Here is a 17,134-nt window from a genome sequence, read left to right as displayed (position 1 = left end):
GACACCCCACCCGTGCAGGACCCCAGCCCCTCTCAGGGAACCTGTGGATGGAAGGCCCCCTCCACCATTGTTAGGGTGCCGCCTGGGGCCCTGAGGATGGGAGGGGCCGGGGGGAGCCAGGGCCCGCGTCTCTGCCTGCCTGTGAGCCCCACGGCTGCCCAGCCCTCCTCCCTGCCAGCTTAAACAACTGTCAACCAGTCAAAAAGCCTGTTTCTGCTGGTTTTAAACCCTCAGCCTCTCCCTTCACTGCCTTCAGCCAAAATAAAGACAAGCCATGGGTGGGCATACTCTTTGGGGGCAAATAGAGGGGCAGGGGCGGCAGGGCAGCATCGTGCGGGGCGCAGGGGGTGCAGGGGGCACTGGCTATCCTACAAACTGGCTTGCGCCAGATTCCAAGGGGAATGCACACTTCCTGCTTTGTTCAAGGCACCAAGTGAGCAGAGGCCGAGGTCAGACGGGGCTCCAGAATTCCCAGTAAACGCTGTTTGCATCCCTGGCTGTGTGACAGCGCTGGCCTGGCCTGGCCTGGCCTGGGGATGTCGGCGTCCTTGTCAGGGAGCCCGCGCCTGCCTGGGCAGAGCATCCTGGACGAGGCCACCAGCCCAGCTTCCCCTCCAGGACCGGCAGGAAGGCAGATGGAGAAGTCTCCGTGGGGGGTTCCTCACCCTCCACTCACAGCGTCTCTCTGGTTTTGGAGTTCAGTCCCCTCCGCGTCTGGGCTACTTTTTGATCTCTGCCTTCGTCAAACCCAAGCACAGTGAACTCGTGTCATTAGCAAACAAAGGGACAAGCTTTCTCCTGCCTGTGCCCAAAATAACCCTGGAGAGACATAAGCCAGATTCCTTCAACGTTCTGATTCCGGGTGGGTGGAATATTTTAGGTGTTATTCATGTATTCACACATCACTTGCACAAAGTTACTGGATGTGGCCTTTCTGCACCGCTGAGTCCTAAGGAGTCAGTTTCTCCACCAAGTAAAAGACTCCTTCATTGGCTCTTTTCTGATGAGAACCACGGATGGATTGTCTAAACCACAGCTCTGCTTCAGAGACATTGGGCTGAGCTGTAAGAAACGTAAACTGCGCTGATGTACCGGGACTGTCCCCGACAGACCGCCAGCTCCCAGGAGGCAGGGCCAGGGGCGTCCACTTTTCTATCCAGTGTTTTGTCCATTGGCACAGTGTTCCCTAATGGAAGTTAGGCCTGAAATCCTGAACTCATAACACAATCAGTTATCCCTGGGTCGGTATTAGCAAGTCTAGGAAACCACTAGAAAAGAGGGGAGATGGTGTCCTCAAGCTCCCGCTGCTTGACTCACGTTCTGGCTGCCATTCTGGGAGAACCACACCCGGCACGACGCCGGGCTGTCTCTGGGGTCCTGGCCTCCTTCCAAGAGCCCCCCACGCCTGGCCCACCCCTTGGTGAATAGTAGCAGGACTATCAGCCCTGCGTTCAGAGACCGGGGCCTGTTGCACCAGGTCAGCCCTCATGACGGTCCTGTTGTTGCAACATCTCCCAAAGCCGTGGGGACAGGGGATGCGGCACGGACAAGGGCCTGGCTGGCTGCGTGCACTGCCCCGAGGTCTCCAAATGGTCATCCGTCTCATTTCCTGACCGCACAGGGAAGCAGTCAATTTTCTTGTCACATAATGACCAAGAACTAAATGGGAAAAAAAGCTTCAAAGAACGAAAAGGAGTTGGATATTTATTTTATGTCTTCCTCTCGATAATAAAGCGTCTCCGAGGGCGATCGTGCCTGCAAAGGCCGCCCACGCGCTCAGACGGCTATTACACCCTTTGGACTGGGCAGCTCTCTTTCTGACAGCGCCTGGCCTGGCCTGTGACGTCCCCGGGGGAACTGAGCGGGCGCACGGCGGGGCAGGGGTTGGGGTGCGGGGCCCGAGCCCCAGGGAGTTCTGCTCCTGCAGTAATAGGAACGCGGCTCCTTAGTAAGATGAGGATGTGTTCGGAGGGAGGGGCTGCCCGCCTACCTGGGGATGTTCTCATCGACGGTGGCCCATCCGTAGAGGAAGACGATGATCCCGACCACGGAGGCGGGGATGAGCATCTGGGTGTAGACGCCAAGCCAGGCGAAGTACAGGCCAATCTTCTCCCCAAAATACTTCCTGCACCGTAGGGCAAAGCCAAACAGAGACACATTCTCAATCCACATCAGGGGGAAAAAATTACACCTACCCCCTCCCCACCAGCGAGGAATAGCTCATGGGGGGCCCCTGATTCTCTCAACCAAAGAAGCAGAGACTGGGGGCCCCTGAGCCAGGCTGTCAGGTTTGGGGTACTCTCTGCTTTCCCTATGCCAGCACTTCTCTGCTGTGCCCCGAAGGTGGGAGCATTTCCACTTGTGATGCCCACGCTGAAGGGCATGATGTTGCCCGGAGGCTGTCAGCTCTGTTCCAGCCCTGCTCAGCCTAAGGACAGGAATAAACTCCGGCCCCGAGGCACCAAGAGAACCAATCACTCTGCATATTAAGCGTTTCTGGCTCCTTGATGGTCTGAGTTCTGGTCTACGTGTCCCCCAACAGCACACCCATTGCCTGATCTGTTCGCCCCTTCCTGGCCCGGGATGGAGGTCCCCTCAGGAGAGGACGCATTGCCCAGAGGGGCAGTTCTTACAAATTCCCAGGCAGCTCTTTTCTTCCTTTCAACACAGAAAGAAATCACGCCAGATGCCTGGCTGGGTCAGGCTGGACTGTGGATTTAGGGAGAGACAGTGAATATGACAGATAAGAGCCCGTCCTGCAGTGAATTTGAATAAACTGCTTATCTAAGGCTCCGCCAGGCTCCCGTCCTGCCGGGAGACCTTGGCTTTCCTGCACAAGCTCTTCGAGTTCAAGCAGGCCCCCACGCACTGCACACTTAGCACAGTCGAAATGCACAGGGACATCTATCCGACCAGGCCTGCTCCCAGCGTCCCCTCTCACCTGACCAGGTCGATGGGCTGGTACTTGTAGAAGACCCCGTAACTCGCCCACTCTTCGTACAGGAGCTGGGAGAGAGGAAGTGGTGAAGGGCTGGGGAAAATGTAACGCTCCCAGGTTGCTCCCCAGAACACAGGGCTGCTGGGCCCCCGCTGAACTGAGGTGTCCGCTCACAGCTACGTCATTCATTCATTCAACAAACACGTACAGAGGGTCAGCCCTGTGCTGGGTACTGTGGTGGACGCCGGGTTCTGAGCTGAGCACAGCAGACACAGCCCTGAGCCCTGGAGCTCCCGTTCTGGTCAGGGAGACGGACATGAAAAAACGGGTCAAAACCTTCAGCTCTGGTAAGGGCCTTGAAGAAGCCGCGGGTGGTGGCGGGCTTTCCGACGAGGAATAGGCTTACGTTTTTAGGCGACGGTGGGGATGGGAAAGAAACTTCTGGCATCATTATAGAGTCCTCATTGCTCACAAGTTGATCTGGAATTGATCTCAAATGGCCTGCCACTGTCAGACAGCTCACTTTCTTTGTAAAAAGACAGACCCACCAGGCTTTGCAGCAGAGAAATACCAGTGGTACGATTTTTAAAAGTCTCACGGGATGCACAGACAGCCCGATGTGTGTCTCCTGAGCTGGGCTGTCTGATTAACACAGCTTCGTGAAATAAATGAAATCTACACACCCCATCGTGCCCCAGGCTTTGGGCAGGATGGCAATGAGCTTGGCGATTGGAAGCCTTGTATGAACGCATGGGTATAGGGTGTCCTCGGGAAGACGCTGGGTTAGGACTGACTGCTGGTTTTAATAAAGAAATCCCATGCATGTGGGTAATTAATGCTTTACCAACCTTAACTCAAAGCCTACGGTGACACTGCTGGCTGGAGGGGAGCTGGGCCCCAGCTGGGAACCTCGGCTGCCCATCTCTGCTGGCAGGAAGCAGGCGTGGGCACGCCGGTGAGAACTCACCATGGGCCCCAGGTCTCTCCTGTACACTGAAGCTTGGCTCGCATCCTTTTTCCTTTTCTTAATATTTAGACTTAAAAACTTGGGGGTCTCCTATATACAGATTCTGCTGTGGCCCCCGAACACAGCCTTTTATATCATCGCCCCAAATACTCTACACTATGGACTGAACGTGTCCCCCCAGATTCATAGGTTGAAGCCTTAGCCCCCAACGTGACTGTATTTGGAGGCTGTGTCTTTCCGGAAGTAATTAAGGTTAAACGAGGTCGTGAGAGCAGGGTTTTGACCTGACAGGACTGGTGTCCTTATAAGAAGAGGAGGAGACACCAGAGCTTTCTCTTTTCACGTGCACACACGGAGGAAAGGCCGTGTGAGGACACAGTGAGAAGACGGCTGTCCGCAAGCCAGGAAGAGAGCCCGCACCAGAACCCAACCCTGCCGGCACCTTGATCTGGGACTTCCAGCCTCCAGAACTGTGAGACATAAATGTCTTCTGTTTAAGTCTGGTATTTTGTCACAGAAGCCTGAGCTAATATTACATTCTCCCCCACTGACTTGGAAGATCCAGAGCTGATGGGATGGATTTCTATGCACAAAGATGCCTTCAATTGAGTCTCTGAAAATTAAAGATGTGTAAGAGGCTCACGGGGACGGGGCCAGCTTCCACAGACCAGAGAGTCAGGGGTCCCTAGAAATGACCTTCTAGCAAACTTTTCCATTTCCTCTCTCCTTCTGCAGCTCTGAAAATAATACTCAGGAGAACACAAGTGCTGTGTTTCATCAAAAGTCAGCACACAGGGACAAAATAAGCAGGGAGGAAAAAACAGGGAGGAAAATAACATAGAAAAGCTAAATGCATTCTTAATAAATTATGAGCGAACCTTGCTGTCAAAATCCTGGGTTTCGCCGGCTCTGATCTTTATTAAGGGTAGCTTTCTTTAGATTTTAAGTCTCTCTGTAAGTGGCGCAAGCAGGATGTGTTCAGCATGATTCCAAGTTCTGAAAGACTTAATGGCAAGTCTGGCTGCTGGTGCGGGAGCCTCTGTAGCTTCTGGGTAAGGAAGTGGGATGCCCAGGGCCTCCCCCCATCTCAGAGGAGAAGGGGTCCAGGAATTGGAGCCGTGGTGCCCTGCTAGGACGGTGGCTCTGCTGGGTCTGGAGTGGGTGTCCTGGGCAGAGTCCCGAGTGGGTGATCTGAGCCAGGCCTTCCCCCTCTGATCCCCGCTGGGTATCCAGGGCAGACTCCCTCCCCTCTGAGCTCCATCACCTCCTTGATACTGAAGGAGTCGGTCCTTCCTCCCAGGTCACGGAGTGGACCCAGATGGGCTCATGCTTTGTGAAGTGAAGTGCTGGGCGCTTGTTATGTGCCATCTGTCTGATTACGCAGAAAAGGAGGAACAGCCTACAGTTTTACTCTCTAAAGGAGGGGTCTGAGCCAGCAAACTCTGATGAGATCGCACAGCACCTCTGGAAAAACAAAGCGGCCGTCACCAGTCACCAACCCGGCAGCTTCCTCCCCTCAGCTGAAATTTACACCATAGACCAGCATCATGGGGGGGGGGGAGGGAGTGGGGAGGGATGAGGGGAGAGACCCTGGGATGGAAAGAGAGGGAGTGGAGATTGCCGCGGGGGAGGAGAGGCACAGAAAGACCCTCCGGAAGGCTTGCCCTCATCATGCTGGTCACCCTGTTCCCGGGCCCACTGGGACTGGCCACAGCAGGCCGGCCACCGTCCCCTGAGAGATGTGGCAGATGGGGGCACACTCCAGCTTTCTACATAAACCACTTTACCTCGGTGGACTTTTCTCCCTGCCAAGAAGAGAACATCAATCACCCTGTAGCTGTCAGCGTAAGGAAATCAAGCATCAGATTTCCTGGCTATGGTTGGCAGAACTCTGGGGGCCCCTCAGTCTGTGAGCAGGTGGGAGGTGTCGGGGGCCCCTGGGGCAGGTCAGCTGGGCACCAGTGGCTCTGGTCACCGTGACCCTGGAGCCTTCCAGCACCTGGACCTCAGAGGGATCCTGGCTCCCTCCACCGGCATCTCTCCTGCCCTGACCTCCCACCTGGGCCCATGTGGCTGGGCAGGTCCATCACAGCACTGACGCTGTCCTTAATTACTGTGTATGTACTCAACCCTTGCTGTCTCCCCCTAGGATGGAGGCACCAGGTTTGTCTGGTCTGTGTCATCCCCAGCTTCTCAGACAGGGCAGATAACAGGTTTCCAGTAAGTAATTGTTGAATGAATGAATGAATGAATGATGGGCCAGGGCCCCGTGGCTCTCAGTGCAGTACAGGAATGAGACCAGCTCAATCCACACCTGGAGTAACCCTCCCGCCCCCCAATCCTGGAGGAAGGAGTGCTTGGCCCCAAGGCCCCGAGTGTTTGTGGCCCAAAGATCAGGCCAATAGTTATGGCCTTGCTCAGCCCTGGCCCAGGCCTGCCTCTGCTGAAATATCCCTACTGTGCCCCTGCTCTGCCAGCTCAGCACAGGACCAGGGCCTTGTCTTGGCTACGTCCCCCCTTCTGTCCTCGGGCACTTGGGGCTCCTGCCACTGACGGGATGCCACAGATTTTGTCATTGTGAAAGCAAAATACTCAGAACCAGATCACTTTAGATGGAGCGACCAAGGGAGAATGAGTTCTCTGAGTTAGGACACAAACACGTTATCTGGAGCATTTCCCCTTCCTCCCTTCCTTCTTTCCTTCCTTCCATCCACCCACCACTACTCACCATCCATCCATCCATCCACCCGTCCATCCGTCAGTCCATCCACCCCTCCATCCATCCATCCATCCACCCGTCCACCTATCTGTCAGTCCATCTGTCCACCCATCCACCCACCCATCCATCCATCCACTCATCCAATACTCCCTGATCATGGACCAGGCTTTGTATTCATTGCTGGGACATAACATTAAGTGAGGAGAGGGGTGTGTAAAGTGGGCCGCATTCCAGGCAGAGAACTTTTGGGTCTGGATGAACCTGGAGCTGTCTGCTGGGCCGGCACACAATAGTGCCCAGCAAGTAGTTCCTGAGTAATAACTGAATGAGACAGTCTTGGCACTGACGTGACCATCAGCCGAGTCGTCTTTAGATTAGAAAGGCGGCAGTGCGGCTGGAGCATGGGGAAGAGGGTGGGAGATTAGGGCGGAGGGGCCTGGGACCTGGAGGCTAAATGGCCAGAAGAGGGTCTCTGTGGAGGAAGGGCATCAGGCAGTGGCATAGGGCTGCAGAGGGACGAAGGGGGCTGGGCTCTGAGGCCAGGTTTGGTGCAGGGCAGGCCCGTGGACGGGATGGAGGAGATCTGCAAGTCACGGGCTCTCAGACGAATGCCAGATGTTACACTAAAAATAACCAAATATGTAATTTTTGTGCTAAATCAGATAGCATCTTCAGCTGGATTCCCGGGCGGGCGGGCAGGCGAGTTGTATCAAGTACCGGAGGCTTAAAAACACATATGGGGGGCTGGAGGGAGGTGGGAACAGAGAGCATTCCACACGCAGAGTCTCCTGGGCCTTGCAATTTGGGACAAGGCCTCCATTGTGAGGTTCTCAGGGAAACATCCCCACCTAGCACCTTGGAAGGATCCGTTCTTGGGGAGCAAGAGATGGGACAAAGGGGGCTGAAAGGAACGTAGAGCCCAGGGAGGGCTGCTCCCTGAGGTGAGGGAGGGCAGGGCTTGTTGGGGAGCTGCGAGGGGCTCATGTGGAGGCAGGGAGGCTGGGATCCGGGTGTGGGCATGCGAGGGAAGGAGAACTGGCTGTGGTGGTGCGGATGTGGGGTGGGTGCAGGAGCAGAGCTTCCTGAGAGCCTGGGTGGGTGGAATTAGGGAGAACCATTGAAGAATAAAGGATCTCTAGGCATTTCCCAAAGTGTGTCCCATGGGACACCGGCTCCATAACTTTCCCATTAAAAAGGGTTCCAGGTCAAGTAAGTTTGAGAAACACTGGCTTGACCACCATCCATCGTGTTCCCCGTGCGCTGGTGGGGGCTGGGGCACTCCAGGCGGCTGGCCCCGTGGCTCCCAAACTTATTTTCCCGGAAGCCAGGCAGGATTAGGCCAAATGTCAGCAAAGAGCCCTGGAGGTTCTGACCCATCTGGTGAGACACAGGTTTGAAGCTGGCCAGGTCAGTGCAGGAAGGAAGGACAGAGGAAGTGCAGGTTAGTGCAGGAAGGAAGGGCAGGCGAGGGGCACGTCCCTTCCCTTCACACTCTCGGACAACCTGCCAAGGATGCTTTTGAGAATCAGAGAGGAAAAGAGTCCAACGAGGTGGGTTCACCAACCTTCTTGCTCAGATGTGGGGCTGCAGTGCCGTGACCCCCGAGCCCCTGTCCCCCGCTGGCCCCCAGACCCCCAGACCCCGAGGAGCGGTCTCCCGGCTCTGTAGCACCTACCTTCCGGTCGTTGAACTCCACGTTCTCCCCTTCATAGTCTCCCTGTAAAGACAGAAAGGTGTCTTACTGTCCTGTAACCTTTCCAGACATACACTCCAGCTGCCCCCACTACGCAGGTGAGCTAGTCCCAGGACAGAACTTCACACAGTGCGGAAGGGCGCCCAGGCCCCCTCCTCCTAGGATAAAAAGTGTCCCGGGAAAGCCCGAAGCGCCTTCCCCTCGACACAGAGACGATGTCCAGGATGGGAACGCAGTCAGGTCCTTGGAACTGGTGACACAGAGGAAAGGGGGCTTCAGGGGCTGGAGGGATTGTCAACAGGGTGAACATGCATCCCACTCTGCCAGGAGGGTACTGGCGTCTCATCCCAGGCCCCACTAGTGTGGTGCCCCCTTCCCTCTCAAGTGTCCCAGGAGGGACCATGAGTTAGATGATCCCAGTGCCTACAGATCGGTGAGCCCAATGCTCCCATTCTACAGATGGGAACACCGAGGCTCAGAGGAGCAAACTGACTTTCCTGGGAGAGACAGCAAAATCCGGTCAGACCTGGGACTTGGATCCAGGTCTCCAAATCCAATGGAAGAGAAGGAGTGTCTAAAGGTCGAAAGCTAGCCCAGTATTCCAACGGGTGACACTGATGACTAGAAGCCTGGCCAGCCGGTCCTGAGGACTGCCGGGCAGATAAAGCTCTGAGGGCTCTGGGAGGTCTGCCTGGTGCCCGCTCCTCTCACCAGCTCCTTCCGTGATCCCCCCTTCCGGCCCCGTCAGCCCCCTCCAGGCGGGGAGAACTTGACCACCAGGTGGGCAACCGATGCCTGTGGTCTTTGAATGAAGATGCTCTGGGAGCAGTTTAACCAAATTCGCCCTCGAGTCTTCAGGGGCCCTCCCCACCCAACCCAACCTATCCCCTTCCCAGAGTTTTCCCTCTTGTCTAAGACGGCCCCATGATTCCAGCAGCACCTCATTTCTGTAGAGGTCAGTTAGCCGGTGACCTTGAAGGGGGCAGATGCCAACCAGGAAGGAAGCCAAAAAGCCACCCAGCAGCGGCTGAAACGCCAAGTCCTTCTCCGGATTCGAATGCTAGTTATGGAGTAGAAGGCTCTTCCTCTATGTGCAGTCCTAACAGGCTGCTGTCTGGTTGGCAATGACCCCGGCCCCTGGCCTGGCAGATGCTCTTGTTGAATGAATGAATGAGTGAGTGAACGCAGCAAGCAAGGCCCTGGAGAGGGTGGGATGCTCTGGGCCACGCACTGAGATGTGACCTAGGGCAGCTCAGGGGTGAGAGGCAGATGGTGAGAAGCGTACACGCGCGGGAGGGGCCTGCTGCCTGCCAGAGGCCGAGGTGCAGCCTAGCAGCAGCCGGCATCCTCTGTTTAAGGCATGGGGTCCACAGGGCTAGCTTCAGAAGGATTTATCTCCCCAAATATTTGAACATCGGCTTTGGCACTTAACGGGGTGTGTGTCCATCAGCTGTACGGAAAATTCATGGATGTAAAAGTCTCATATTCCCTCGAGATGACCGAGATCCATCATCCCGCTGGAAAGAACCCTGGAAGCAGAGTCAGAGGATCTGGGCTCCACTCCTTGGCTGTGTGCCCGTGGGCAAGTTGCTTGAGCAGCTGCAGCCTCAGTTTCCCCATCTGTAAAGTGGGAACAGACCCCACGTGGCGGGCTTCCCTACTGCTGTGTAAGGGACAAAGATGATGGTGCGCAAGGAGTTTCTAACATGAGGATCTTGGAGATGCTTTCTGGGGGCTCAGTGGAAGTCTTGTACTCGTCGGTTTAAACTGCTGCGAGAATCGATTCCTAAGACAAATGCGGCAGCGAAGCCTGAGAAGAGGGGTGCCTCGGCCTCCAGGGGAGGACGCAGTGGTGGTGCAGCCAGGGGTGGAGTAGCCTGCTGTCAACCAGGGCTGGCCTCTGGTGCCAGCTCCTCCACGGGGGCTGTGTGAACTTGGGCGAGTCACTAAAGCTCTCTGAGCCTCCGTGTTTGCACCAGATTAAATGAGCTAAAGCTCCTACTAGACACAGTTCTTTGCACACAGTAGGTGCTCAGAAATGTTGATCTTTCCCCTTTCCCTTTCAAGACTTAAAGGGCTGAATCAAACAGGCAGGGAGGCCCTGAAACGTTTCGGCTTCTGTCCCTGACGTCTTGGCAGGAGTGACAGCTCAAAGGCCAAGTGGGGCTGAGCAAACCTGAGCGGCACAGACGGGACGGCTGAGCGAGGCGCCTCTAGGGAGAAGCCAGGAGCGCCAGCGGGGACCTGCGGGGTCTGAGTCCTCCCTCGAAACATTCATCCCGCAACAGGTCAATCACCAAGACAACTCGACTTAACCCCACACTGCATTTATTGAGCACCTACTAGGTGCAGAGGCTTTCATGAGATGCATGCATAATGAACGGTGGCCAAACAGTGTTGTCTTTGTGGGACAGGGAGCGTGGAGGTCCAGAGAGGAAGGAAGACTCAACCGTGCCGGGGAGGTGGGGAAAGGAAGGTTCCATGGGGATGTTTTGTTTGCCCTGGGGAGGGGTTGTCCAGGCAGAGGAGGAGGGAAGAGCGCCACAGGCAGAGGGAACAGCATGAACGGAGGCGCAGAGGTGGGAAAACGGGATCAGTTGAGCCCAAATCCTCACAGTGAGTGACGGGGGACGGCGGCAGGTCGGCTGAGCATCTTTCCCTCTGAGTCAACAGTCTGGGTGGACAGCCCTTTGCTGTCCAGCCCCACCCCCCGTTCGTCCAATGTCTTACTGAAAGCCCTTCTGTTTCTGAATTCCTGCTAACACCCTCTGCAGCCCTGGCAACTGGACAGGGCAGGTATTATTTCTGACTTGCAGATGGGGGCACTGGGGCTCAGAGAGGACAGGGGCTGCCTCTGCTCAAGGTCACAGAGGAGTGAGCGGCCAGGACTAGAATCTGGGTCCCCGGGCCCCCATGCCTGTCCTCTCTCTCTCCTAGCCTTTGCAGTAACACACATTTGGAAAGTTCCAGAGATCCTCTGTCCGGAGTTCCCACACTGCTCAGGCCCCATGGCCCATCCCCAGTGCCCTGTTGAACTCTAGTCCTTGTTTCCATAGAGACAATAAGAAGAGAATCTTCTCTCTCTCTATCCCAAGCCAAGACAACGCGGCCATGGCCACAGGCTATATTTGTCAGGGGGGTACCAGTGGGATTTGGAGATTCGGCTCAGGAAACTGGCCACTTGCTCTGCAGAAATAGATACATAACAGAGCTCTCTGGTCATTCTGCCAGAGCCCGGGCGGGGGGGGGGGGGGTAGGGGAGACTGAGCCAGGGAAAGTTCTTGCGGACCAGCTGGCTGTGAGGTTCAGATATGGCCGTGCAGAGTTTCTGCCACAAGTGCCCCTGTCTTGGTGGAATGATTCAGTAAGAAAAGATGGCTCTGTGTGTAATTCTGGTCCCCACCTGGGGAACCAGGAAGGGCCGTGAGCGGCTGACATTTACAGGCGCGCCAAAGCAGGAAGCCCCGACCACAGGATAAGGAGATCTCCCTGGGGGGTGTGGCCCTTGGGGTTTGGAGAATCAAATGACGCGCGGAGATGAACTATGTTTGTCAAGGTTACTTACATCGTGCAGTGGGTAGGCTGCCGAGTAAACGCCATTGGCCAGCAGGTTCCTGATGCCTTGAAAACAAAGGCAGAGAGAGGATTACGGACCAGGCCCGTCTCCGACGGCTCCGTGTTCAATCACAGTGGTCCCAGGGCTGTCTCAATCACCGAGAATTTTCTCAAAGCGAGCCACACCTGGTTGCACAGAGCCCGACCACCTTTCTGGGGTTTCCTCCCCGGGTTCGACTAGGAGATGATAAAAACATGCTCTATTGGCAGAATTAGGAAGACACAGAGGAAACCCCAAGAGGAAGTTACATCTGGGAGGAAGGAGGTACCCTCAAACCTGCGATTCACCAGCTACCCCCGCCTGCTGGAGGGCAAACCTGCAGGTGAGGAAGGGGGATTGTAAGTGGTTAGAAAAGCTGAATCATGAGAAAAATATGGATGGAAAAATTGATGGTGTCAGAAAACACACATACAATTTGGAATTAGATTTTAGGTTGATTGGAAAAGCCAAAGAGGAGGCCTGCGTGCCCCACGCAGGGGCAGAGCACTTACCATATTTACCACATTTTCGCCTTTTACTTAAAAGGGCAGAATCCTTCTTTCCTCCCTCTCCTTGCCCTGTTTACACATCCGGCTATTAGTTACATGCAAAAGGGCCCGAAAGGGTCAAAGCTGCATTTGGGGGGCAAAACACTCACGCTCACAGTCTAGCACTCCTGGGGGCAGGGGAACGATGGCTGGGCCCCTTGTTTGCTGCCTGAAGCCCTGCGCTGGGAGCAGGATAAAAATAACCACACCTGCACCTCCTAGAATCCAGAGGTGTGGGCTTGGGCCCCCAGCCCCAGAAGACAGCGTCGTGAGGGGGTAAGGCAGAGCCCGGCCACGCATGGGTCTGGGGCTTCCCAGAGATCTGATCTTGCTTTGCACACATCCTTGGGGGCCAGTACTGCCCAGGAGTTTCCACAAAGCCCTTTGCTGGTCACAGAACCCTCTGCCTGGATGAAGAGGCTTTCTAGGTGGGAAGGGGGTCAGATTTTTCATTGGCCTGGCCGGCCCACTCTTGACTACCCTGCTGTGACACTGGTGGGAAAGGCACTCCCTGAAATCCACTTAAAAATAGACCATCTCCTCAGCTAGTGATCTGGAATGGTCAGGGCACCTAGGGACACTTAGAAATCCAGACCGGAGCCAGGTGGGAGCACGTGGCCAAAGCCCCATGAATGGAAAGTTCAGCTGCAGTAAAAAATGAACAAGGGGCCGGATTCAGGTTCACTGGCTTCTCACCGTCCCTAGAATGCTCTCAACACCGTGCTGCCACAGGGGCTCCCTCTATCCGGAAGCCTCACCCCTCCAATGTCACCTCATCAGAAAGACCTCTGATCACTGGTTCAACATCCCCCATCACTGGTTCTACATCCCCCATCAGAAAGACCTCTGATCACCGGTTCAACATCCCCCATCACTGGTTCTACATCCCCCATCAGAAAGACCTCTGATCACTGGTTCTACATCCCCCATCACTGGTTCTACATCCCCCATCAGAAAGACCTCTGATCACTGGTTCTACATCCCCCATCACTACATCCCCCTCAACCTGCAAGATTATGTTCTGGTTTACCTGGTCATCTCGCCTCTGTTTTCGTCCTCCAGAATGGAAACTCCCTGAGGGTAGGGACCTTCCTGGCACAGAGGCTGGTGGGTGACCGAACCCATCAATGAATCTGGAGGTCAGGAGGGCTCTCAGACAAGGCCAGTGTGAAATGGGGTGCAGACAAGACCCCTTCATCTCTCTGCTTCGTCACCGGCACTGGGAACCAGCGCTGCCAGGGAACTGGCCAGAACACACAGCATGGCCCGGGGTGGGGATCAGCTCTAGCTGAGAAGCGCCAGACCCTGGATTCTCTGCAAACCTTCACAGCAACCACACGAGTCTCTACCAGAAGGGCCCCTACAGGACGCTAAAGGGAGACTGAGTTCTGAGATGCGTCGCTGGGACTAGACCCACGCTTCTCCCCACCTCTGGTGGCCGGGACCATGTTGCTCCCTCGGGGACGGTTTTCCTGGCCTCCTCTCGACTCCTGAGTGTCCGTCCCCCGCCATGACTTAGTACACGGGCTTAGAGAGTTCAGGCCCAGAGGGCGGGCCCGTGCCTGACCGCTGGGCCACCCTGGGCAGCCTGTCTGACCCTGGAGGTGTCGTCCCCCCCCCCCACATCCTGGGCCCGCCCCAGACTTCGGCTGCGAGCACCTGAGTCCTCTCCTGCTCTTGCCTTCCTTCCCTCGCAGGAAGCCAATAGGCAGGGCATCTCTCCCGATACAGAGGCTCTTACCAGCCCTGCCCTGCGCCCTCGAACCACAGGCTCGGAGCTTCAGATGCTTCCAGAGCATGAAGGATTGTGCCGTGAGCTCCGCTCTCAGCGGGCCACAAAGCAGCTCAACAGGAAGGGGGGAAAGACTGGGGAAAGGCATCACTTTGCCCTGAAACGTTTTGCTTTAGCAAACTCAGCCTGCGGCGGTGGGCAAGGAACCTGCATGGCGGGGGTGGGGTGGGGGTGGGGGTGGTTCCCTGTGCACGCTTTAATCGAGAAGGTTTTGCACCTGTGGTTGAGGTGTTCTGTAAACCGGTACCCGAGGAGCCCAGCGGGGACGGTTTTGTGGCAGGTTCCGCCTAGGGGCACACGTCGAGGGGCACCCCTTCCAGCAAGGCCCCGGCCCGGGGTGGGGCACCTTCTAGACTGTGTGCGTGTCTGGCTGCTGCCCCGGCTGGAACCCTAACTACCTCCCCCTGGACTGTAAAGGTCAAGAGAGGGTCAGGACCCCTTGGTCACCCTCCAGTTTCCAGCAGCCAGGATTTACCGCCTCTGCATTGAGAGGCTCCACAGGCCACCACAGATGCCTCAAGCCAGAGAGGAGGATCCTTTGGTGCTTAAAAGGGCTGTAAAACCGCCCCTTGGTCCCGGAACGGCCCTCCTGCCTGAGACTGTTACACCAGGCTTAAATCAAAACCCTCTAAAAAACCCCAGCCCGGCCACCCGCCTCCCACGGAGAAGATGGGGAGGCAAGATTACACAGCGAGATGAGTGCTGAGCTCAAGACCCAAGCACGCCCTTACCCATGCTGTACTTGGCTTTGGTACACGTTGTTCTCTTCAGGATTTCGTAGACCTGTTGTGGAGACAAGGGGGGACCAGAGCTACTCCATCATGGGTCACCGGGAAGGGAGGTGGTGACTGTTACCAGCGCCAGCCTCCTGCGTCCCCCAAAGATGGGGTCAGGACTTGCGTTCTTGGGGACAAGGTCACCTCGAAAGGCCCACACCGTGCTTGGGCTCAGGAGTACGGGGTCCTGTGCACTCTGGTGGTGGATTTCCACCCCTTTTGGCTGAGAGGTGAGTTGGAATTCAGAGGCGTGAGGACTCCGCTGATAGGATCACTCTCGGGTGTGGCCCTGAATGTTCTAGAAACCTGTGCCCCTTTTACGAACAAAACATTTCACTTCGCTGCCTCAGGAGTCCCGGCTTGGGGGTCTGCCTGCCTGGGTCTGCGTCCTTGTAGCCGTGTGGTCTTGGGCTATCTACCTCGTGCCCCGTGCCTCAGTTTCCCCATCTGCAAAATGGGGTGAAAAGAATCAGCCCTGTGCCATAGACGCGTGGGTCAGAGCACTCTAACCCCCCGAGACCCCCTCGAGGTCCCACCCTCCAGTGCCCCCCAGGCCCTGGGCCATCTGACCTTCTCTCCTCCTCTCCGTCCGCCCAGCCCTGTCCCAGCAACCCGGCCTCCTGGCTGCCCCCCCTCACTTGCCAACCCTCTCCTGAGGCCACAGGGCCTTCACCCTGGCTGTTTCTTTTGCCAGAAGCGCTTCTCCCCCTGAGAGCTAAATGGCTACAGAGCCACCTTAACAAACAGGTCATCGAGCAGACACCGTCCCTGTTGCTCTGCCTTCTAACTTTGCTCTTTCTCTCTCTTTTTTTTTTTTTTTGGCCGCCCCACTCGGCTTGAGGGATCTCAGTTCCCCGACCAGGGATGAACATGGGCCCTGGAGGTGAAAGAGAGGAGGGCTCAGTCCTAACCACTGGACCACCAGGGAGTTCCCCAACGCTGCTCTCTTGTCCCGGATTACTCACCCCTGCCATGTGCCTGTTGCCTCCCTCACCTCCCGCCCATCTTGGGCAGACACCAGGTGCTCAGTAACGGACTGATGAATGAATGAATGACCCAGTTGGCTGGCTCTCTCCCCGGCACCTCTTGAATCTAATTGGTGGCCTCATCCTGACCTTGCTGATTCTCCCATAACCACCTCCTCCCTTCCACGTGCAGCCACAGCCCCCCTTCACAACCACCCCTGTGATCCCACATCCACCCTCCATCTGCCCTTCCACGACTGGCCACTGGCAGTGATCTTTCTAGGACCTTCCTCCACAACCATCTATGGCTCCCTAGTGCCTACAGGCTGAAAATCCAAGTCCTAAGACCAGCACCTCAGGTCCTTTCCCATTGTTCCTTGCTGATCCCGACTCCTACCCGCCTGCACACTGGGCTGCCCCGATATGCTAGGAGCACAGGGAAGGAGACAGGAGGGACTGTTATATCTTTGTCTAGAAGGACGTTGGGTCTCAAGACCACAGGGTCCAACTAACCAAGGGCAAAGTTTTGAGTCACCAAAGAGTTTCTCTGGCGCATTGGTGTTCTACAAACAGGCCTTCAGGGTCTCTGGGAGAGAGTGCCCCCCACCCCAGAGGTAATCGGAGTCATGGATCATTCAGCTAACACTGGCTCGGACAGAATTGCCTTCTGTGACTTGGGGATCACGGTCTGAGCTCAATTTTAAAGTGGATTCTCCACGAGAGGGGGCCTAAGAGCTTCCATTCACATATGCCCCCCAACCCCAGGCCACCACCCCGACAGCAAGAGTGAATTTACGGGGACTTCCCTGGCAGTCCAGTGGTTAGGACTCCGCACTTCCACTGCCAGGGGCCCGGGTTCGATCCCTGGTCGGGGAACTAAGATCCTTCAAGCCACATGGTGTGGCCAAAAAAATAAAATAAAATAAAACAATAAAGTAAAAAAAGAAAAAAAAAAAAGAATGAATTTACGAATCTGCACCCTGCCCTGTGCTTCCAGGAGCATCCTGGTGGCTCCAGATAATGTAAAAACTGGGGTGCACATACGTATGGAAACACAGCACGTGCCTCAGTTCCCCCAGCTGGCCATTCCAATTCTCTCCCATCCCAACATGACAGAGAAAAAGTGAAACCGTTCAGGTTC

General features: G+C 56.0%; 1 protein-coding gene across 5 annotated transcripts in view; it reads right to left on the bottom strand.

The window, feature by feature from the left end:
• ANO1 (anoctamin 1) overlaps positions 1 to 17,134 on the bottom strand; it is a 90,839-nt gene that overhangs the window by 46,599 nt on the left and 27,106 nt on the right. For 3 of the 5 annotated variants that reach the window (XM_036862640.1, XM_036862644.1, XM_036862641.1), the window contains exons 7-12: positions 14,984 to 15,035; positions 12,425 to 12,490; positions 11,883 to 11,938; positions 8,300 to 8,341; positions 2,942 to 3,006; positions 1,991 to 2,125 (exon numbers count right to left, since the gene is read on the bottom strand). In XM_036862640.1, coding sequence (XP_036718535.1) covers positions 1,991 to 2,125; positions 2,942 to 3,006; positions 8,300 to 8,341; positions 11,883 to 11,938; positions 12,425 to 12,490; positions 14,984 to 15,035 — 416 coding nt within the window. The remainder of the gene's footprint in view (positions 1 to 1,990; positions 2,126 to 2,941; positions 3,007 to 8,299; positions 8,342 to 11,882; positions 11,939 to 12,424; positions 12,491 to 14,983; positions 15,036 to 17,134) is intronic. The other 2 variants (XM_036862642.1, XM_036862645.1) reach the window with 1 other exon arrangement.

Source organism: Balaenoptera musculus, chromosome 8 (genome assembly GCF_009873245.2).
Source record: "Balaenoptera musculus isolate JJ_BM4_2016_0621 chromosome 8, mBalMus1.pri.v3, whole genome shotgun sequence".
In the NCBI taxonomy this organism is placed as follows: Eukaryota; Metazoa; Chordata; class Mammalia; order Artiodactyla; family Balaenopteridae; genus Balaenoptera; species Balaenoptera musculus.
Note: the sequence above shows the minus strand (reverse complement) of the source record. Positions and strands in the feature narration are given on the sequence as shown.